This window comes from Daucus carota, chromosome 2 (assembly GCF_001625215.2).
Source record: "Daucus carota subsp. sativus chromosome 2, DH1 v3.0, whole genome shotgun sequence".
NCBI lineage: Eukaryota > Viridiplantae > Streptophyta > Magnoliopsida > Apiales > Apiaceae > Daucus > Daucus carota.
The window spans coordinates 50,107,774-50,131,038 of record NC_030382.2 but is presented as its reverse complement, the minus strand read 5'-3'; the positions used below and the strand labels follow the sequence as shown (position 1 = coordinate 50,131,038).

The 23,265-nt window shown below is 34.4% G+C and overlaps 2 protein-coding genes across 23 annotated transcripts; one reads left to right on the top strand and one right to left on the bottom strand.

Moving 5' to 3' along the window:
• The first annotated feature begins 1,110 nt into the window (after window positions 1-1,110).
• On the top strand, window positions 1,111-16,250 carry LOC108209325 (uncharacterized). 4 transcript variants are annotated; one of them, XM_064087993.1, is made up of 28 exons: window positions 1,114-1,318; window positions 1,401-1,581; window positions 1,684-1,802; window positions 2,081-2,242; window positions 2,387-2,524; window positions 2,679-3,038; window positions 3,149-3,297; window positions 4,542-4,663; window positions 4,746-4,837; window positions 6,717-6,966; window positions 7,071-7,134; window positions 9,120-9,268; window positions 9,360-9,430; window positions 9,533-9,706; window positions 9,984-10,055; window positions 11,484-11,585; window positions 11,673-11,762; window positions 12,292-12,367; window positions 12,482-12,575; window positions 12,667-12,736; window positions 12,872-13,051; window positions 14,039-14,161; window positions 14,238-14,321; window positions 14,401-14,585; window positions 14,675-14,813; window positions 14,913-14,972; window positions 15,411-15,515; window positions 15,610-15,767. In XM_064087993.1, the coding sequence occupies exons 1-28, from the start codon at window positions 1,130-1,132 to the stop codon at window positions 15,658-15,660; spliced, it is 3,651 nt and encodes a 1,216-aa protein (XP_063944063.1). In that variant the 5' UTR covers window positions 1,114-1,129; the 3' UTR covers window positions 15,661-15,767. The 4 variants fall into 4 exon arrangements, with proteins under 4 accessions (XP_017235658.1, XP_063944063.1, XP_017235657.1 ...); XM_017380168.2 differs by having other exon boundaries at window positions 1,115-1,318; window positions 2,081-2,197; window positions 15,736-16,250; XM_017380167.2 differs by having other exon boundaries at window positions 1,115-1,318; window positions 15,736-16,250.
• Window positions 16,251-19,121: 2,871 nt separating this feature from the next.
• LOC108209073 (ubiquitin C-terminal hydrolase 13-like) lies at window positions 19,122-23,204 on the bottom strand. Of its 19 annotated transcripts, none has more exons than XM_017379801.2 (8): window positions 22,736-23,203; window positions 22,592-22,641; window positions 22,460-22,495; window positions 22,189-22,245; window positions 20,986-21,043; window positions 20,133-20,246; window positions 19,835-19,909; window positions 19,122-19,664 (listed from the first exon to the last, which is right to left on the bottom strand). In XM_017379801.2, the coding sequence occupies exons 1-8, from the start codon at window positions 22,742-22,744 to the stop codon at window positions 19,578-19,580; spliced, it is 486 nt and encodes a 161-aa protein (XP_017235290.1). In that variant the 5' UTR covers window positions 22,745-23,203; the 3' UTR covers window positions 19,122-19,577. The 19 variants fall into 19 exon arrangements, 2 of the variants coding, with proteins under 2 accessions (XP_017235290.1, XP_017235289.1); XM_017379800.2 differs by having other exon boundaries at window positions 20,133-20,249; window positions 22,736-23,199; XR_001804481.2 differs by having other exon boundaries at window positions 19,601-19,664; window positions 20,041-20,249; window positions 22,736-23,204.
• Between the last annotated feature and the right edge of the window lie 61 nt (window positions 23,205-23,265).

Below are 23,265 nucleotides of genomic sequence, written 5' to 3'. Positions count from 1 at the left end.
AATTATCACATATAGTTAAATTTGCTATATTCACGAGCCAAGTGATATCAACATTGACATGATTCAAAGATGTGTGCACTTCTATCTCACTCACATTTTACATACGAAAGTTAAATTATTAATATTGGAACATCTTCATTGTGATTCAAGATGTATTTAAACAAATATTTATTTATTAACTATACAAGTCTAAATCATCAAAAAATATACTAGACATATACGGACACTTTATTACCCGTTGGGAGAGGTCTAACAAATTAGATAAATATAATTAGATTAAATATAATATTAGACAAAAGATTGCACACGAGTGACCAATACTCTTTTAAAGCATCTCCTTCCTGTACTTGATAATAATTGAGTTATTTTATTAAAATTGAGAAAATAAAGAATTTGTTTCGCTCAGTTTCTTTTCCTTATAAATTTGATCTTGCCTTTTAATAAATTTGATCTTTCCTTCTCTCTAGCCGCCTCCTCCATCTTTTCATCCCCGACGGGGCTTCCATCGGTTTTCCGGTGGAAAGCCCCAAATCTTTCCGTTTGATTGCTAGTTCTTTGATTGTTTTTGCTTTTCATTGATTTTCTTAATAAATCTCCTTCTTTAAGGGGGAAAATTTCTTAGATCTATATCACCGAACTTTTGATTTTCGTTCTTATTCGCTTCCAGAAGGATTTTTGGATTTGTGGGTGGATCGATTATCTCTACGTGTCGTGGTGCAGATCTAATTGCTTTAGTTTTTAGTCGGATTTTCTCTAGTTTGTTTGGATTATAGTTTGATTTCTCTCCCTGGTGAGAGTGTGTGATTTTTCTCTCCTCTTTTGTGAGAGTTGGTTTGGATTCATCGATAAAAGCCTTCGGGAAGTGCATTTGTGGTTGATAGCTCAAACGGAGTTTTTGAAAAAGATGGTGAACACAGAGCAAGGATCTATACATGTACCATCGTCAATTTCAACATCGCTTATTTGTCTCATCTTGGCTATGAAGACAGGCATGTTAATATTTTCTATGTTTGTTCGACTCGATCATTCTTGTAGATGCCGTATGGCTATTATTTAATGAATTATTTCCTTTTCTTCAAAAAAAAAAATAAGCACATCACTAAACAAATCATGAACTTGAGATTAATTAATGTTTCACTTTCCGCGGCGTAAAAATACCACGAACATAATATTACACGTAAGAAACAGGCCAAGAATCCCATCTCTCTCTCCCAAAAAAATGGTATCGACGAGAAGAAGTGGATCTATCTCCAACAACAACAACGGCAAGCGATCGTCGTCGTCGGAGGACAAGCCCCAGTCTCCTAAGCGCCAAAAGGTATCTCATTCCTTTCAATCGCATCCGTTCATTTTTGTTTTAATCGATGCAACTCTGCCTTCTGTTGACCGTTGATTTATAGGTAGATAATGATGCCACGTCGGACAAACCGACGTCGGTTGATAACTCCAAGAGCACTGCTCCGCCGGCGGATCCACCGGAATGTGCCGCCGTAGAGACGCCGGTTGTGGCCGGAGAGGCGGCGAGTGGTGGAAAGGTCGAGGCCGCTCCGGCGACTTCTGTTGTCACGCCGCTCGCGGAAGGTGAGTTGTTTATATGTATGTTAATGCATGTAATTTATTGATATTGATTACTGTTTAGTTAAATTTGGAAATATTGTTTTAGTTAGAATTTTTTTTGTGTAGATAAAGGAAAATCAGCAACTGTAGGAGACAAGCCAGGGAGTTCGTTTAGTTCCTGGAAACATAATAATAATCTCGAGTATAAAAGTCCATGGTGTAGGCTTCTTACGCAGAGTCAACAGGTAATATATTGCTTTCTAGGTTCTCAAACTCGGAAAATGAGTTTCATATTTGAGGTGGAGAACACGAAGGTTAATTGGATACTGTGATATAATTGGCTGGAATTGGTCAGTATTGTCGCGTAGTGATTTATTCCGTTCGCGTAGTGATTTATTCCGTACCACTAACAAATGTAGATAATTGAATAGTGAGCTAGGCTTGTTTTCTGTCATGTGCAAAATATAAATATTATTTTCTGTAAAGGATATTGTAATAATGGAAGTGTATTTATTCGTTGCAGAATCCAACAGTGAGTGTTTATACTGCAAACTTTGTAGTTGGATCAAACAAGCAATCCAATCTTTTGATCAAGGATCAGACAATAAGTGGAATTCTATGTCATATTAAGCTTACAAAGGTATCATCACATGGACGTACATATTGGTACCCTAAGGTGTCAAATGTAAGCACACATGCACATACCTTGAACCTAATTGTTGTTAGGTGTGATCCTGTTGCGTCTTATTCTACTGTTTCGGTAATTCTGTCCATAATCACGTAATGTATATCTGCGATTTGATTACTCATTATTCTTTGGAATGATTAGCGGGAGAGTAACTATGTTGCGGTGCTTGAATGCAAAGGAAGTAAGGGGGCCGTGCAAGTTAATGGGAAAACAATTAAGAAGGGAGTTACTTGTACTTTGAATTCTGGGGATGAGTTGGTTTTTGGTAACCATGCTTATGTATCCTTCTTAATAACTTATATAGGCATTGGTTGATTTAAATTGTTTTCTGGGCTCCCAAGTTCAAGTTTTCTAATCCATAAGTTCTGTTGCTCTGCAGTATATGGCTTTATTTGCATGGATATACGTAATTTCTTAACATTTTACCATATAGATATTTCAGAAAATAGTGTTTGATACCGCTATTAGGACATCATCATTAGTTGGTGGAGTGGGCTTCAACCTGCTTAATGCAGAAAGACGGACAGGAGACAGTTCAGCTGTGGCCGGTGCTTCCATTTTGGCATCATTGTCAAATTGGGGGCAAGATTTGTCGCCATTGAACCCTACATCACAGAACAATGGTAGAACGCACCAAGTGACTGAACTGACTCGTTCAAGTCTTGCTCAGGAAGATGATCTTGATGGCCTTGAAGTGAACTCAACAACAAATGTTGAGGGTGAAAATGTTGCTGATGTTGGAGCAAGCAGCAAAGTCCTTTCCCCCGACTGCAACCAAGAGTCTGCCATAGAGGCAGGCAATCCTTTTAATTTTTATAGCTTGAATTAATTTAAGGTCGTTGTGGAGTAGCTTTGGTTATTTTCTGTAACTTAAATTGATCAAAACAATTAAATTGGTTGCAGGTTGCCACTGAAAAAGCTAAGGATTCACCGCCATTAAGTTCACCCGTGATATCTTTAAGATGCGAGGTATTCAAAGAAGATGTTTACCGGGGGATTCTTGATTGTAGTGACATTCAAGTTTCATTTGAAGCCTTCCCATATTATTTGAGGTATTGGTTACATGGCATTAGGTATATTTAAGACTCCTTAATCCGGTCTTGCCTAATGATCGAATTTAACATTCTACATTGCAACCAAGATTTCATAACTGAAGTTCTGGATTTCAGTTTAGTTTTCTTGTTCTGTAAAGAATTTGCCTGTAGATATATAGATCTACCCCAAACCAATGCATTTCTGAGGCCTAGTGATGGTGAGTGTTTCATACCTAGTTGTTCCAGAGTCATTGTACCTACAATGCCCCCCCTCCCATGTCGGACCAAACCCTGATCTTTCTCGTACAGAGTGAGGCTATTAATTATCATGACTAAGCCTTTTTAACATCAGGTAGCAAAGGCAGGTGTCAAGCATGAGCCTCGATTCATTGAATTGCGCTTTAGGTTTTCAAGGAAGTTGGTAGTAGTAAGGTAAAAAATCAGACTAAACTTTCTCAGAGGAAGAATATCTGGTATGCAGATATTGAAGGAGACCTGATGAAGATAAATATGCTGCTCAAAGATTCCCGCTTAAGTTTGATTAAGTACATGTGAATTTAGTCCTTCTTTGTTTATGTAAAGCCAATATATTGTTGTTAAGATTTGGTTGGATAATAATATCTGGTAGATGGATGTAGAATATGTTGCGAGAAGGGGAGATCATCAGACTGTTTGGGGGTTTTAGTTTTATTGGACAAATACATAAGGGGGGAGAATGTGTAGCCACCAGAGGCATTTTAAAGCTTGTCTGCACATGAACTTCATATATTTGTTCAATTATCCTATTGGGTGGTGAGGTGATTATCTTTGTACAGTTTCCTGTTCCTTTTCTTATGAAGGTAGCAATGCCGGTGTTGAAGGGTGACGAGATAAGATGGCTATATAGTAAATCCAACTGAGATTGCAGATGATATCTATTAATAAAATAAGGAAAAGAATATGTTTTCTGCCTCATCATGTACTAGCATAGTAGCGTATGCTAGAAATTGTGGACGGGTATTAGACTTGCATTTGGTTTATGGTGCGAATATATGGATAGATGGAGTGTCAGTCTGCCGCTAATTATCTTTTATTTTGAAATTTTCATTTTTCAATTTTCTTTTATCCCACTTGCGGTTTAATTAACATATGCACGACTTCGAAGTTTCCTTTATATTCTACGATATGTTATAGATACTCTAACATAGATATTATCTGATACATTTGGTGTCTATTGAGCCACATAAACTTCTATGCTTACTTTCATTTCTGGTTGTTTGCAGTGAAAATACAAAAAATGTTCTGATTGCAGCTTCTTATATACATCTGAAGCACAGAGAACAAGCTAAATTTACTGCTGAACTTCCTACAGTGAACCCACGAATTTTGCTGTCTGGTCCAGTAGGTATGCATTATTTTATGTTCTTAAAAACATTCAAATAATTTTCAACACAAATTTTGAGTCAAACACGTTGCCTCGTTTCCAGGATCTGAGATATATCAGGAGATGTTGACAAAGGCACTTGCTAATTATTATGGCGCCAAGTTGCTTATATTTGATAGCCATTCATTTTTGAGAGTAAGAAAATTTAGCCCCCTTAATATGCAATATGAATTCTGTTCCTGGTCATATCATGACTGACATAATCAGCTCTTTCTAGTTATTTGAGGCCTGCGCGAGCTTTCTCTAGCTTGCTTACTCACCGGCCTGACACTGACTTGAGCTATTCACTCATTTTCTTCTTTTTTATGATAAAATGTTTTAATGTTCTACTATACTTGTGACTCTATTTTAATTAAAATAAAGTTTGCAATAATTTATGAAATATTCCTAGTTTATTTTCAAATTATAGTCTCGTAGAGATTCCTATTCCTTCCTGCATCATATTAGTTTGTTCACACAGTGTGCGAGGTAAAGTGTCATCTCACAAGCTAACTTTTGGGGATGAGAGGGGCACTGTAAACAGTTGGTGTTAGCCTTTTGAGCTTAAGAGAAACCCTAGATCCTAGTCCACAGATCGGTGAGACTTTGACACAATTGACGGGATTCAATCAAAGTTGTGAGGAGTGATAAATGCCTCATGGTTTCGGCTAAATGCAAAATGGGTGACGTTTGCATCCCCATACTTTTCATCTCGTAACAGATTGCACCCTTTTCGTCTTATTTGACCTTTACCATTAGCCAAATGAGGGTAAATCAGTAATTTTCATTTGCGTTCTTGATCGGATCAAATCAAATTTCAACATGTTATTGACATCCAATCTTCAAGTATAAGTAACCAAATTAAATCTTAGGCCGTATAATGTCCATATCCATCATCAAAACCATATTTTGATAATCAAACAAAGATCAGTTTTAAAATTTGATAATTGGGGTTTTATATTAAATTTTCAATTATTCGCTTTTAAATTTCTGATCAATAGTTGGTTGTTTGATTATTTTGATGATGGATATGGATAGTATAGGGCCTGAGATTCAATTTGATTACTCATACTTGAAGATTGGATGTCAATAACATGTTGAAATTTGATTTGATCCTCAAGAACGCAAATGAAAATTACTGATTTACCCTCGTTTGACTAATGGTAAAGGTCAAAATAGACGAAAAGGGTGCAATCTGTTACGAGATGAAAAGTATGGGATGCAAACTGAATTTTGTCAAACTACGTTACCCATTTTGCATTTAGCCGAAACCAAGGGGATGCAAAATGCAAATAAGTCTAAATATTATATATATTTATATAAAATACATATATTTATATTATTTTTTGTAATATTTATTAGTTAAATTTAATAAAAATATATTTATTTGTATAAAAATTAATTTGTTTAGATTAAGATGACATTTATTAATTATTTTAAAAAATATTTATTGATAAATATTATGGGTCGGGTAAAATTTTGACCCTCGACTGTCAACCCGACCCGATACCCGAAAATTGCGAGCCCTAAGTCCGACCTGGTTGGCAGTGTACCTGTGAAAAGTGATTTTACTGTTCAACCTCAGCTGATGTGTGAGGGAAAGATTCTCGATGTGGCAGGGGTTGGATGATGCTTAATAAGTGTGAAGGTAAGGCTTACCTCATCTCACAAGCTAATAATATGGTTAAGTGAGACCCTGTAGCCCCTAACAGAGGGATCGTACCACTTAAGCAGTCAATTGCGGTTGCTGTGAGATAAGTCAATTGTCTGATCTGTGATGGAATTTTGTTGGGGTGTGCGGTAGTTTAGATGTTACACTTATATCATCAAAATTGTAGTTTGATCTTTATAAACTAATGTTTCCTCAATTTATGGAAGGATGACAGATGACTACATTTTATATATCTGAATCAAGAGTAGAACTCAGAACTGTATATCTTGTGAAGTTTTAGGTGACTAAAGTGAAAGGCAAACCATTGGTTTTGATTAATGAAAGGATACTGATCCCTTTAGGTTTTAATAATTTGTCTTCCAGGGTTTGTCTGCTAAGGATTCCAAGATTCAAAAGGAAGGAAATGGTGCCAACATATCTGCTGACATCATTGCTCAGAAGAGTTCCGGGGCTCCTGAACCGGTGAAGGAAACCAAGGACTTATCTGTTGAACCTACTGTAGATCGTACATTGATTGTTCCTTCAACACCTGCCCTCGAGTCACAATCAAGGATGGATATTGACACCATACGCTCTTCTGCTGGGACATCTAAGAATCCGTTGTTAAAATCAGGTATGCAACTCTTCATCAGATATCAGAGAGGCGCAATTTTAAGAAATGCCTGTGTCCTCTATTCTGAATTTTGTTCTCTTTTATGAAACTATGAAATGATTTAGGAGACAGGGTGAGGTTCATGGGTGCTACTTCTGCGAATCTATATTCAACGTCATCTCCTTTAAGGTACATTTGTAATATTACATAACGAATCTTATTTCATTTTGTAAGATCCTCTCCTGTTTAATTTAAGCGGGGTAGTTGCGGCAGGTTGTTGATTGATGTCATATTTCACGATTTTAGATATTGAAAGCAATTGTTCAAAATGATCCCGTATCTTTTGTTTCAGTTGATCCATATTAATTTTTTTATGTCAAACAAATTTAAAGGCTACAACATGAATGACTTTCACTGTCAGCATCAAATTATTCATGTATTATCCGCTTTTTCTCATACATATGAAATACCTTGAATAAATTAAGCTATAATAATATACCAAAGAACTCCACCTTATAACTTAAATTTGCAAATTTGTGAAACACAATTATTGACACTTTCCCTATCCAAAGCCAGTTCTGTTAGGACAATGACGAATTCATGTGGGAAGATAGGCAAGACAAAATTAGATTGACAACCGTAATATTTCTGGCCTCATTGCCATTTTGTATAACTTTTTCTTCAACTTTGCCTGGAGTTCATAATCGCATAAACACTAACCTTAAGTCAAACTTTTGGCTTGCTACAAGCTGGGCTTGGGGACTGCCGTCACCCGCTTCACTTGTAGTTGTTGGCATCTCTGAGTAGTTACCCAGTCCTACGACCTCCCTTCTCCAAATTTGGGCCTTCCTATGTTTATCTTGCTAATATTGGCATTGTGGTCTCCGTTCTCCCTACCCTTATTTTGATGGGGAGTAAAAATAGAAGGAAAGATTTATTTTTATTAGTAAGTAGTTTAATGATATTCAGTAGAGAATTTGCTTATTTATGTATTTGTTTTATATGTGGGGCTTGTGGTATATTCTGAATGTAGTGCATTAGTTATAGCAAGTCCACTAGTGTTGGGCAATAGCCCATTAGATAATTATTTTAGGGTATCCACTTTCCATTTCCTAATTTGTTAGACTTGTTTTTTGAAAATATTGTTAAATGTTGAATTGAGTCTCTTTTTCGGTTGTGCTCCATAGTTTTTATCCATTCAGCGGTTGGAAAACCCTGGGTGGGGTGGGTGTTCATACGCCCATGTTTGTCAATTCATTATTTTATCACTGAATTCAATCCCCCCCCCCCCCCCCCCCCCCCCCACCACCACCACCACACACACACACACGCACACAAAAAAAAAGCTTTTCTATATCACATTTAAGGATTGTTGCTCACCACCCCATCTTCCCCCGTGAAGAGAACTGCTTACTTGCATTCTGTTTATTATTCTGATTTTATCTAAAGCACTAGTATTCAATGTCTTTAATTTTTTGATCCCAACATTTGTTAATGCTAATTGTAGAAGCACACACATTTAGAAAAAGATGTTTTCAAATGGTTTTCTTAGGTTTGAGCGTGTAGCTATGTATATCTGTTTGTGATGATAGTTTATAATTTGATAACAAATATAGCAGAAAGGAAAAAAGAAAGAAGGATAGGGATTGCCTGTAACCTAAGTTCATCAGAAGTATATACACTTCTAATGTAGGAGGCTGCATGTATAACATCTGGATTTATTTTTCACACTAAAAATAGTTTTTTACGAAGTAGCTTGATGGCATGTACTTTATTGTGCTCAACGATGAAAGCGTATTAGATTTTCTGGTGGTTTGCTTAAGATGTAATCAAACTTTGGGCAGTCAGTCATATCATGCTCAAAAGTTATGGTACTCTTTATACCAGATGATTTAAATTGGCCTTGTGAAGTTGGTTTGACTTGTTTTTAAACTCAAAATTGATATATTTTTAGTTTTTAGAATCCAAATGTGGAATCATCACAAATTTATGTAATATAACTGATTGAGTAAAGATGTGTCTCTTTCAAGTCTGAAAATGAGTCAGGTGACTTTTGATGTGAAAATGGGTGTTTTTATTTTGGATGTGGGTATATGTTTTGTCACTGCACATATTGCTTCAAATATGACTTCTCACTAATGGTTATATACCTAATATTTTGCTTCAATGTTTAGGGGCCCAACTTTTGGGAGTCGTGGGAAGGTTTTATTACCATTTGAAGACAATCCTTTGTCCAAAATTGGTGTAAGATTCGATAAGCCTGTTCCTGATGGGGTTGACTTTGCTGGTTTGTGTGATAATGGTCATGGATACTTCTGCAATGGTAACCTTTTGTTATCACAATGATGTCGATACTGTATACTCAATGGACTGAATTGTTATATGTATCACTATATTTTTTACACTTTTTATAGCAAATGAACTTCGTCTAGAAAGCACTGGTGTTGAAGGCCTGGACAAGTCACTTATTACAACTTTGTTTGAGGTTGGCTTACCATTTGTTTTGTTTAATTATCTGAATCATATTTGTGTTATGGTGATTTATGGCATGTCTTCTTGTTTACTGCCTGTGTTATATTCCAATTAGGCTGTGATTAGTGAAAGTCGGAAATCTCCCTTCATATTGTTCATGAAAGACGCGGAGAAGTCTATGGTAGGAAATTCAGAATCATATACAACATTCAAGAGCAAACTTGAGAAGCTTCCTGATAACATTGTTGTAATTGGATCACACACACATGCCGACAACCGTAAGGAAAAGGTTAGTTTGTCTGGAAAATTAGTGTTGCCTCACCGGGTCACTACTTAGCAGGCTTATATTAAATATATTAGGTAGGCAGTGTAATGATCAAGGACATTATACAGTAGGTTAAAACCAGATATTATCTTACTATTTATTTTACCCATCTCAAGGGACCTGAATTAGTTATTAGACCTAATTTCTGAGTAATGTGCTTATACACATATTTCCCCTACATATCAAGCTTTGTTGCTTATACAATTTCTTTTGTCGGAACTGAAAATTGGTTCTTGTGCAGTCAAATCCCGGTGGTTTGCTCTTCACGAAATTTGGTAGCAACCAAAGTGCTCTACTTGATTTGGCTTTCCCGGTAATGGCCATCAATTTTTAATTGAAACTTGTATTACTAAGTTATTGTTAATTCTGTTACTATGTACATGTTAGTACATGAATGTTTTGAATAATTAAACAAATCTAGTATATTCTGCTTGAAGAAAAGGGTCTGGGGAGGGTTTGTACACAGACCTTACCCTTACTTCTAGCAGCGGAGAGGCTGTTTTTTGGTGCATTTATTAGTTCACCATTTTATGGATTTCTATTAATGTGTTAGTTATTGGAGAATGATGATACTTGGTAGTTGGTATCAGAGTCCTTTCACTATGAGTAAATGCTATGGAAGATCTATAGTGCATCATTATTATTCTTGCTCTTAGGAATCATTAAAGTATCTTTACTTACTCTTATTGCTATTAATTATGAATATAAACTTTACCTTTTCTGCTAAGTTTTTATAGAATCTTTCAATGTAAACGAAAGCTATCTCATGGCTCAGTTGCTGTTTTTTGCTAAGTTCTTATAGAACTCTCTCTCTCTGCCTCCCCCCCCCCCCTTTTAATATTGTAATTATTGGAGAATTTGTGATACTTGTATTATTTTCTGTGAGCTTTTGCTATGGCGATTGGCATGCTGATGACGTATCGTTGTTTTTCTTGCTATTGGAAATTGTGAAGTATCTATGTATTTAAATTGGTGTTTATCATCATATATCACTGAACTTGAACCTTATTTATCATCCATGGGGTACATACATCACATTCATGCTTCATGTCATCAGCAAAAGAACTTGAGAAGTGGCACCCCTTGCTTGTATCATGTATCCTTTCACCCTAGGGACCTTGTGAGCTTCGGTTGGGTGCCTTTGAGATGTGCTTTTTTTAATCTATAGCAATATATCTGGATGCAATAATGTTTTACGATTATGTGCGAATGATGAATAAGCGACGGAATTAAGATTTGACAGTATGCAGTATATTAGACACACTTTTGCCTGGGAACTGGGAAGATCTAAAGTCGAAACGTTATATATGTTTTAGCAAGATTAGGAATTAGTAAACAATATATCTGTTGATTAAGCAGTGGTTATTCAATAATGGTCATTGGTTCTTTTTGGTGCACATGGTTATGCAATGATGCTTGTTTCAGTGACTCAATTTGTGTATGGTTCTATTTTCTTTTGTAATTTCTTAGAAACTTGGCAATTGTTTATGGTTGGTGATTTAATAGTAACGCGAGTGATTGTCAACTTTTTTTTAAATGAAACAGCCGTTTCTTCGCTGCAAACTATTTTTGGAATATATTTCTCCACAAAATATTGATTAGAATTATGCTAAGTGATTTCGGCATATGTTGAGATAGATTTTCTTTGCCTTTATTTTCTAAATTCCATATTCATATAGCTTTTTTACTATTAAAATTATGCTGTAAAATCTTAACACTCTTATTATTCTGTATTATGCAGGATAGCTTCGGTAGGCTAAATGATAGAGGCAAGGAGGTTCCCAAGGCAACCAAACTTCTCACAAAACTTTTTCCTAATAAAGTTTCAATTCATATGCCTCAGGTTTGTTCTTTAAGTGCTGTAGCCACTTTTTTTTTTTTTTAATCATCGTCAATGCATAATGCATTAGATTATAATTGTCCTTTTTAGGATGAATCTCTCCTTGCAAGTTGGAAGCAACAGTTGGATAGAGATTTGGAAACTCTGAAATCGGAAGGAAATTTAATCAATCTGCGCACTGTAAGTACCATATTTGATAACTCATGATTTATTTACAAAATGCCCCACAAGTCACAATCAATGAAATTCTCACTTAGTTTAAACTACTGTTTATTTTTCTAATATTTTATTTCATATATATAACAAACACAACAAAATTTTGTACTTGAGTACCGGCAAAAGTCTATTGGTGCATCACTTGATACATAAAAAATTAGTATCTGGAAGATCTATCCAGTTTGCAGTCTATATTATTTGTAGTTTAACTTTATTGGACATTGATTTAGGACCTTGGCCTATGTATGTGAGATTGTGAGTACGGGGTGGTTATTGTAATGACGAATGACCATGTTTTTGGGCTTCATGATGTGATTATTTTCTGATTGTGCCCCAAGGCTGATGCAATACTTCAATAGCTCATGGGCAACTTTCTTATATTTACCCACAGTTCAAGATTGTACCCCAAGGCTGATGCAATACTTTAATAGTTCATGGACAACTTTCATATATTTACTCACAGTTCAATATCACGGATTTGTGTTATAAATAGGTACTTGGTAGGAATAGGGTGGAATGCGAAGGGCTTGAAGCTCTATGTATCAAGGACCACTCAATTACAATTGATAGTACGTATCATCCTTTCAAATGCAACTTTTGTTTGCCCCACTTTGTTGGGCAATAATGTATAATAATTTTAAAATAAATATGTATTAATGCAAATTTATTGGAATGTCATAAAGGTGCAGAGAAGATTATTGGATGGGCATTAAGCCATCATTTAATGCAGCATTCTGACGCTGATCCTGATGCTAGACTAGTTTTGTCCAGTGAGAGGTAATGAAATACTTGGGTACCCTTTCTTCACCTGTGGTCAGCAAGTTATATGGCAATTGTTTAATGCGAACACTGTGTTGCAACCTACCAGCATTCAGTATGGGATTGGTATTCTACAATCTATCCAGAATGAATCAAAGAGCTTGAAGAAGTCACTGAAGGTATTCCCTGTGCTTTCTTTACCATTCAATATGTATATAAACTAGTAATATGTTTGGGAATGAAAAAAATATTTATGTTATTTGAGGTGTGAGTAGTTTATATTTAATATTTATTAAATATTGTGGCATGTGTAGGATGTTGTAACTGAAAATGAATTTGAGAAGAGACTTCTAGCTGAGGTTATCCCACCTAGCGATATTGGAGTGACATTTGACGACATTGGAGCACTAGAAAATGTCAAGGAGACGCTAAAGGAGTTGGTGATGCTTCCTCTACAGAGGCCTGAACTCTTCTGTAAGGGGCAACTAACCAAGGTTTCTTTTATCTTTCTTCTTTGTAGAATCTTTGTGGAATATGCTCTGTCCTTGCTTTTGTTGATGAAAATTTTCTTTTCTCCTTGTCTGTTAATGAAACTGAATTGGTATGTAGTGACTTCTGTATCAAGCAATAATCTCAGCTCCTTTTCTTTAGTTTCAGTGTTTAGTTCTTACAGTTTCTATATTGATAACCTTTTTCGGAGTTGCAGACTGATGACTGAGCTTAATTTAGCCTGATTCCTGAAGTGTGTGAAAAAGATAACCCTGCATCCTCAAGCTAGAATTAATTGTTTTGAAATTTTAGAAGTATATGTTTGTTCCTCCTGGACAACATTTCCAAGGTTTTAGGCTCTAAGCAAGCTTATTAGTGGTTACCCTGGATGCTTTGAATTTAACATCTTGAACTTTCATGATATCTCTTTAAAATTATTTTTAAGCTAAGCTGGCTGCTCCTTGGGCAACGCAGCCTTTTCTCTGTTAACATTGTTCCCAAAATAACTATACAAGGTTGAAGAACCCGAAGGAAAATTATTTTTTTTTGCCAAAAATATGAGATCATCCACCGTACCAATGTGTACCCCTTCACAGCTGACACTTGCTCCTGCTCCTTTATAATCTTAAACTACAATGGTGATGCACTTGCATGTGAAGGCATGGGGACTTTATTGGTAAACAGTGTGGTGTTGAGGATTTGAATTTCACAAGGATTAGACTTTTCTTAGTGCTTTGTGTATCATTTGTCCTTCCTGTATTGTTGGGTAGTTTCTAATTTTTTAATTTGAAGTAATTCCAATTGTTTCACTATTTTACTCCTTGAATGTCGTCAATGCTTTTGCTCACATCGACCTAATTGTTTACTCATGATTTGCCATAAAAAATTTAAATCACAAATTTTGATGAAAATGTTTTGAGTATTTGATTGTCAAAGATGTATATACACTGTGTAGGAGGTATAACTAAAATCTCACTGATTAACTCTGGCAGCCTTGCAAGGGTATACTCTTATTTGGGCCTCCTGGAACAGGAAAGACAATGCTGGCAAAGGCTGTGGCCACTGAAGCTGGGGCAAACTTCATTAATATTTCCATGTCAAGCATTACATCTAAGGTTCACTTCATTGAGGAGATTCTGTGATTTCATCATAATGATTAAAACTAATTACAGCCTATATTTCTCGATGCAGTGGTTTGGCGAGGGTGAGAAATATGTGAAGGCGGTTTTTACTTTAGCAAGTAAAATTGCTCCCAGTGTTGTATTTGTGGATGAAGTATGCTTCTTAACTATAATGCAGTGTAGTTCCAAATGTTGTTTTTATTTGACTTACTTGCAAAACCAATATCCCATAGGTTGATAGCATGCTGGGGCGAAGAGAAAATCCGGGAGAACATGAGGCTATGCGCAAAATGAAAAATGAGTTTATGGTGAATTGGGATGGCTTGCGGACAAAGGATACAGAACGAGTTCTTGTGCTTGCAGCTACAAATAGGCCTTTTGATCTTGATGAAGCTGTAATAAGAAGGCTTCCACGAAGGTAAATATCTGGGTGAAAATTATTGGTTTGTATCTACCACGTACTATTACTTTTTATGACTTATGTGACTTTTAAGTATGTCTTTGCAGGTTGATGGTTAATTTGCCAGATGCTCCTAACAGAGCTAAAATATTGAAGGTGATACTGGCAAAAGAGGACATGTCTGCAGACGTTGATTTGGAGTCAGTTGCGAGCATTACTGATGGATATTCTGGGAGTGACCTTAAGGTTGCCTTTTGTGTCATACATGATACATCCCTCGTCTAGAATTTATTAGGTCCTTCTACCTAGGGGATTGTGTCTCTTTACATTTTCTTTATGTTGCAGAATCTCTGTGTAACTGCTGCGCATCGCCCAATAAGGGAGATTCTGGAGAAAGAAAAAAAGGTACGTTTAGTGCATATGAAGACCAAGCAGTTTATTTAGCATAAGAAAGAAAAATGAAAAAGGTATGCCAGTATGAGACTTTGTAGAGAAACATATGTTTCTAGTTAAATGCATGATGCCAGATAAAGGCAACGCTACTTGCTTTACGTAGGTAATCATTTCCGACCTTGGAAACAACATAAAATATACATGAAAAATAAGGGTAGTACTGCAACTGCATACCTTCTCATACCTGCCTAATATGGGAGCCTGGTGCATTAGGCACGGTCTTTTTAATGTATGATGCCAAGCCAAGCATTAACTATTAAGGAACTATTAACTACCCACGGTCTTTTTAATGTATGATGCCAAGGCAAGCTGTAGATTTTTCGTTTTTATTCTCAATTAATTAATTTTTTTTTTTTGTTAATGATGCAAATTATATTGAAATGATGACAGGAGCACTCTGCTGCTCTTGCGGAAGGTAAACCTGCTCCAGCTCTCAGTGTTAGTGCGGATATTCGACCTTTAAACATGGATGATTTTAAAAATGCTCACGAACAGGTAAAATTGCAGCTGTTGATGTCTTTTTTCACTTCGTTGCTTCATATTTAATAACAAATGACCATTGTTGCTTTGAATTTTCAAAATAATTTAGGTTTGTGCAAGTGTTTCGTCCGAGTCTCAAAACACTTGCACAAACTGTTGAAGTCTTTTTTCACTTCATTGCTTCATATTTAATAACAAATGACCATTGTTGCTTTGAATTTGCAAAATAATTTAGGTTTGTGCAAGTGTTTCGTCCGAGTCCCAAAACATGACAGAGCTTTTACAATGGAATGAGCTCTATGGAGAAGGGGGTTCTCGAAAAAAGAAAGCTCTCAGTTACTTCATGTAGAGGTTTCAAATTTTGTACATATCCCAATTTCCCTCACTTCATGCTGGCTGCTACTGAAGAATGCTTCATAATCACCTGGTTTAAAGTATATTTGTTCTTTTCAAAAATTTAGTCTTTTAAGTTCATTATTAGAGTTGGGATGGTCAGGAAATTTAATTTTTCCAATCCCAAATTCCAAATATCTTGGCTGGTTGTACTACTATATATTGTAACAGAGGAGTCTGTTCATTGTTTTATGGTCTATAAACAATGTAAATTACAGAGTATATTTGAGAACAAAGCAAAATGTATAACTTTTTAACCATGTAATTTATGATCCCATATAATTGTTGGGATTAGTAACAAGCAGTTGGATAGGTTATGCAAGTCCTTTGAGTATTCTTTACCGACTGCTGCCCTGAGATTTGTGTTGTGTTTAAGTTTCTTTATATTGAACTTTCGTGTCCTTGCGATATTTCTTATTGAAAAATGTATCCAAGTGGTATATAATTTTTTTGGTTAAACTTAAAAAATGCTAATATATACACTTATAAAATATATTTTCATAATATTTTTTAATTTGTTTTTTTTGAATAAAAGTTTCAGGAAAAAATTAATTTAAAAAAAAATATTATGAAATTATATTTTATAAAAGTCTTAAAATGCGTGTCAACTGTCAAGGATGGGGGACGTGTACTCAATCGAAAACCCCGTAACTGAGACCAAATATATGTTTGACCAACTTTAAATATTATATACTCTCTGTCCCAGTCAATTGTATACGTTTCTTTTTCACTGCTCGACACGCTTTTTAAGGCTCTTATAAAACATAGTTCTACAACTTATTTTTGAAATTTTCTTTTTTTGTATAAAAGTATAAATGTTATACTTTTATACAAAAAAAGAAAATCTTAAAAATAATTTACAGAACTATATTATATTGAAGCATTAATGCCGCGCCCCCGTCCCCCAATGTATACTATTGACCGGGACGGAGGGAGTATATTGGTTATTATTTTACAGAGAACTATAGAGGAACATGTGGTTCTATTTTAAAATTTTGTTAATAATTTTAAGATTGATTCTAATGATTATTACCTAGCATGTACAAACTTGAGTAAAAAATTTGAAATTTATATCTGATTTTACCGAATGGTTCATTGCAGATTCAATTTAGATATTATAATTAATTTGTAACAATTTTTCGAAATTTTATTTTTTTAATATTTTTAACTAAATATTTAATGAATAATGAAATTGATTCATGAATTTTATGTGTATATATAAATACATGTATTAAACTCTTTATAATATGACTCATGTGACTCTACATATGTTTTATATATATTTCTTTTTCATTTATATATATATATATATATTTTATTCTTTTCATAAAATTTATTAGTGACGGAAATTTTTTAAGTGTTCTCATTCTCACATCGATTTTTTTTTCTTCTTCCTTAGTCTTCTATTTGGTTATCGTCCTCAAACTTTTTAAGTATTGTCATTCTCATATTTATATATCCAAACATCATATATTGATTTGAGTCGGGTAGAGATCTCCAGCGTGGATTATAAAATATTTGTCTAAATAATATAAAATTTCAATTATATAAATTTGTCAAACCTATTAGATATTATACTCTTGATTATATTGAATTAATATTTTGAAAAAATTATAATAAATATTATAAATTATACGGAATCTAGGTTAGAAATCGGCAAATATACTCGACTAGTATTTATGCCCGCGTTGCTGGGCTTTGAATCTTGAAAAAAAAATTATCGACAAAGTAACTTGGACATTTAGCAATTGAATCGTGCTGAGCACCATATAGCATTGTAATATGATATAGGGATTACAGAAAGTGGAATATTAATTCATAAATATAATTTCTAAGATATTCTCGGGTGAGCCAGGATCGAACTCAGGATCTGGAACAACCGAGCTCAGCTCTTTACAAACTTAGTTGTGAAGCAAAAAAAATTCTAAAAACCAAAGACCCTTATCATTAATGCATTTTATCAAACACCTCATTAATAATTCATTTCATAAATAATTTATCGTTATAAGTATGACACTGACAAAAAATATTGATAACATAAAAAATTATCATGTGATATATATAATTTTACTATAACCAAAATATATTAGTTTCAACAACTTCTCGGCATCGCCTTCGCCGATACCTCGACTTATATCAATTAACACCTATAAAATCATATTCAAATAAATTCATAAAAATACATTAATTATATTTAAAAAGTGTAATATAAAGATAATATTCAATTTTTTTACAAAATGCTAATATATCGCAAATTTATACAATTAATATTGTTTATATATCATAATAAGATAAAATGAGCCATTTAGATTATCTAAAAAAAGTGCTTATAACTTCTATTTATGATGTTAACTATAAACCAAAACAAATTTTCTAAGATATTTTTGTGTGAGTCGAACCCAGGACCTGGGGCGACAGAATAAACTCGACCTGGGGCGACAGAATAAACTCTTAAGCAGTATGTTATCCAAAACTGTATATATGAAGCAAAACAGATTCTAAGATCAAAGACCCTTATTATAAATGCATTTCATCAAACACGTCATTAATAATTCATTTCATAAATGATTTATCGTTATAAGTATGACACTGTCAATAAATATTGATAACATAAATAATTATCATGTGGTATATATAATTTTATTATAACAAAAATATAATTTTAATTTCAACAACTTCTCGGCATCGCTTTCGGCGATACCTCGACTTCTATCTATTAACACATATAAATTCATTTTAAAATAAATTCAATTTAAAAAGATACAATTAAAATTGTTTATATATCATAATAAGATACAATGAGCCATTTAGATTATCAAAAAAATAAAAAAGGTGCTTATAGCTTCTATTCGAGATGTTAACTATAAACCAAAATAAAATTTCTAAGATATTCTTGGGTGAGCGAACCCTGGAACGACAAAGGATAAACTCTTAAGCACTAAATTATCCAAAACTGTATGAAGCAAAAAAATTCTAAGATCCAAAGATCCTTTTTATAAATGCATTTCATCAAACGCGTCGTTAATAATTCATTTCATAAAAGAAGAAGAATAAGAAAATTTACATTAGAGAACTGATAAGATTAATAGAATGTCAAGTAAATGAAACTATTGTCCAATCTTACGTGAGAAGAGAATGCAGGTTTAAACTTCGGCAAGTAATTCCATATTATGTACATATACGTCGAGTAGAATTTAACCCTCTTTTAATCTCCAGAGAACAAACATATTTTTCTAACAAATTTAATTCATATTCCAATAGCCAGAGGACAGAAAATGTTTAAATTGCTCAAATACAATTTTCCACACTAAAATTGAGCTAAAGGCAATACTATGTTTAATAGTTCCAGTCTTAAGAAGTAGGCTCCTCCTCACAGCATGAGTAGCATGATATAGGTTCTTTTCTGTCTTCACAACTTCCGTTTATACTAAAACTGGCTTTGATCTGTGATTCTGCTATCACTCCGTCTCAATTGACCATTAGCTTAAGAGTCCTTGTCCATTGCCAAATGCACCACCATATAATTAGAGTAAATACACCCCATCATAAAAACCAACTTATTTCACATATATCATCAAAAATGTAATATTAATAACATGCTTGCATTATCTCCCCCATCAGCAAAGCATTTTAATAAACATCCAACAAATAAACCAAGCTCATATCATCTGATACAGCAAAAATTTATAGTTTGCAGCAAAGCTCTTTAGGAGTATTGTTAGGCTGCTCCAACCCAAAATATTGCTTCCAAGCACCATACACGTCCCTTCTCTACACATACCAACATCTAAATTTTAGCCGGGTCAAGTTTTAGCAATCATCTTCTCTCCAAAAATTTGACCCATTTAAGAATTACATGTTTCACTCAAATTTACATTCTTTACAGGGGTGTTGCTTATATTAACATTAAACACTCAAATTAAGAAAAAAAAGTTGTGCACCTGGAAACGGCTAGATACAACATCCGAGTCCAGCAAATAATCTGGCCTTCCCAGTGATAAGAGCGCAAATTTCCACTGAAACCCCCAGAAAGTACATATACGCAAAAAAGGGTGTTAATTCTCACATTACAAATCAAGTGGAAAAAATTGTTAGATATGGTTGAAAATTAAATATTGAGCAGCCGTGTACAAAGAAATAGATGTACCTTTAGAAACTCCTCGTTGAACCTGCAATTTTTTTTTGAATACACATTTTAACTTCTGCTAAGGTGAAACATGTACAAAGAAATATATGTACCTTCAGAAACTCCTCGTCTGAAACCTGCAATTTCTTTTGAATACGCATTTTAACGCCTGCTAAAGTTTCACCTTCACAGATAACCAAGGAAAATGGTTCCCCGAAGTTTTGTGCCTGCTGTCAAAACCAAACAATGTACATCGCAAATAAATCTCCACATCTAAAAATTGGCTAGAATTATGCAAAATTACGGCCAAAACATCGTAGCAATTATTTTCTTATCTTGTGTATGTGATCTTTGTTACCATTTGATTCTGGGCATCCTCAATCAACTCCCCATTTTCAACTGAGCATTACATGTGACCTTAAACGAACAATTAAAATGAATTCTGGTATCCTACATTCAAATGATTCTTAGTTGAGGACATACAGGACACTTAAAAGAAAGTGCAGAAAGTGATGCTTCTCCAATTATATGTGTAACAACTCTTTTTTCACCGGACAATGATCTGAGCAGATGAGGTGGTGAACCATCGTATTTTTACACAACATTTGGTCCTTATTAAGTCTTGAGAAGATCATTCGATAATGCGTTAAATGAAGTAACAAACAGCAGCCATAATAAGTTTTAACGAACCTGCAGAGCATCAGTGGCAGAATTTTCTGAGATATTCTCTTTGTCTCCAAATTTCTTGCGCTTCCTAACACTTTTTGGTTCATAACACTTTGTTATATATTATTACACTTTGTTATATATGAAGTGAGTTCATGAAGTAAAAACATTCATCATCCACAACATGACAGAAATTATAGGAAACAATCATTCAGTTTGCAAAAGATTGCAAACTTTAATAGAAACATCAGTGAATAATATAAACAACGATCAGAAGGTGAAAAATAGCAAGAACTAAACCTTGGACCATATCTTCAGAGGTGAACAGGTGTCATGATCTTGTGGAATCCTCTTCAGCCTACAAAATCAGAGGTTTTAGTTAAGCAAATAGGTGAAAAAGCAAGTTGTAAAGAACAAAAACAGATTGATGGGTAATCTATTTCATTCACCTACATTTGACATGGTGTGGAAATAAAATTACGCAGCAAGTTGTGTTAGCTATGTAAAAATTAGGAGGAAAAGAAATAGGTAATAAGCACGTACTAATCTACACAATTATTTGAAATTTGAATTGTTAAAATATTGTAAAATATTACAAATTGCAGCTGGTTACTCATCCTTGCAGGCGGCGAGAAATCTTCGCGTGGAAGCTTGCATCTTCTTCTATGCTCTCTTGTACTACTAAGCTACAAACTAATTTGTTTTTTGATTTTGAAATTTGAATTGTTAAAAAAATGTAAATATTACGAAATGCAGGTGGTTGCTCGTCCTTGCAGGCGGGGAGAAAGCTTCGAGCGGAAGCTTTGCATGAATGCGATGCTTGCATTTAAGTATATGAGGATATGAGGATGAATATGTTCAAACTGCATAAATTTTATCAATGTAATATTATATTTGATCTATGATATCAAACAGCAATATTCAAGGTCGATAGTCCTACTATAAGCTTACACGGCTACTATACTTTGCTCATTCCTTTAAAATAACAGCAAAGACAATAAAATAAACATAAAAGAAAAACGGCGACACAGTCAAGCATAAGACACAGATTGTATAGCAAGGAGATATTATGGATCAACTCTATATAGTTTGTCATGTTAAGCTGGTAAACTATATCCAATTTGACATTTTCTTGTGGTTACGGGCATTTATCCCCCCTGAAACCAACTAATTGCTACAAAATTCCACGCATGAAGCTTCCAAATTGTTAGGTCTATATCAATTGCAGCTAGGCTCAGTTTCGGGTATTGTCTAGAATCTTTTCATTGAGCATACACAATTTGGAGTCAAAAACTCATGAAATAGGGTAAAGTCAAAGAATTAAACTAAATCACTCCCTCATGTCTACTCAAATTAGGTAGATCCTTAAGGCTTGTGTTAGTACATCCTCAATAAATTTAAGATTTTATTAATCTACTGGAGGACCATCTCCGTAGAGATATCTAATAGTTGGAGCCAAGATAATACATTTACAACCATTACTTGAGGGTAAGATATTATCACCTTAGATAGGCATCCTCCATTTCTTTCCTTTGCCAGACCAAAGTCGACAAACATAACCTGGAATCAGAAAAAACCATAAATGATGACCCTGCAAAAACTCATTGACCTTAATCTTCAGTTTATACATAACTAACGAAAATATTAGCTTAAGATGCTTCTCTTACACAAACCATCAGACAATACATATGCATCAAAAAATCAAATCAACAAAATTCAAACAATCATCAATTATAATGATCTCAAGAATAAACTGAAAGAAATGTATATATACCTGGTGTATGATTTCAACAAATTCACACATTTCAAACTTCAAAACAAACAAATACGAATAAGATTAGTGGAAATCAGAAGAAATAGATAAATTCTCACAGGATTTTAATCAAGCAGTTATGCTACAACAAACCAAAATCTACTAAATGTAGCAGGACATTGGCTTGTGGAATCCTCTTGAGCCTACAAAATCAGAGGTTTTAGTCAAGCAAGTAGCTGAAAAACCAAGTTGTAAAGAACAAAAACAGATTGGTTGGTTATCTATCTCATTACTAACATTTGACATGTTTTGCAAACTAAAATTACGCAGCAAGTTGTGTTAGCTATGTTATAATTGGGAAGAAAAGAAATAGGTAATAAGCACTAATCTACAAAATAATTTGAAATTTGAAATTTCAAATTTCAAATTTTTAAGCGTCGAGCGGAAGCTTTGCCTTTTCTTCTCTTCACTTCTTTCTGGTGTTCTGTATCTGTAAATGTACATGGGAAAAAGTAGCTGCACGTGTATTAATCTGCAGTATGGAGAGAAGGAAAAACCGGCTACGCGGCAGGCTCCTGTCCATTCAGAAAGTAAGCAACGTAGGTTGGAGCGGTGGCAGGCTTGTAATTAAACTGAACTTTGAAGGGCAATTTTTCAGCATGGGCAGAATACTGTAGCAAAGAGGCAACAGGAATTATAATGTACATAGATATATTCATGATACGCTGCCTATGCTTTTTGTAAGCATGAAATACTACCTAAACTTTTGCTAAATATTTTGTCATTTGTGGGGCCGTAGATGGTCTGATTTCGTATATGGTCCTGAA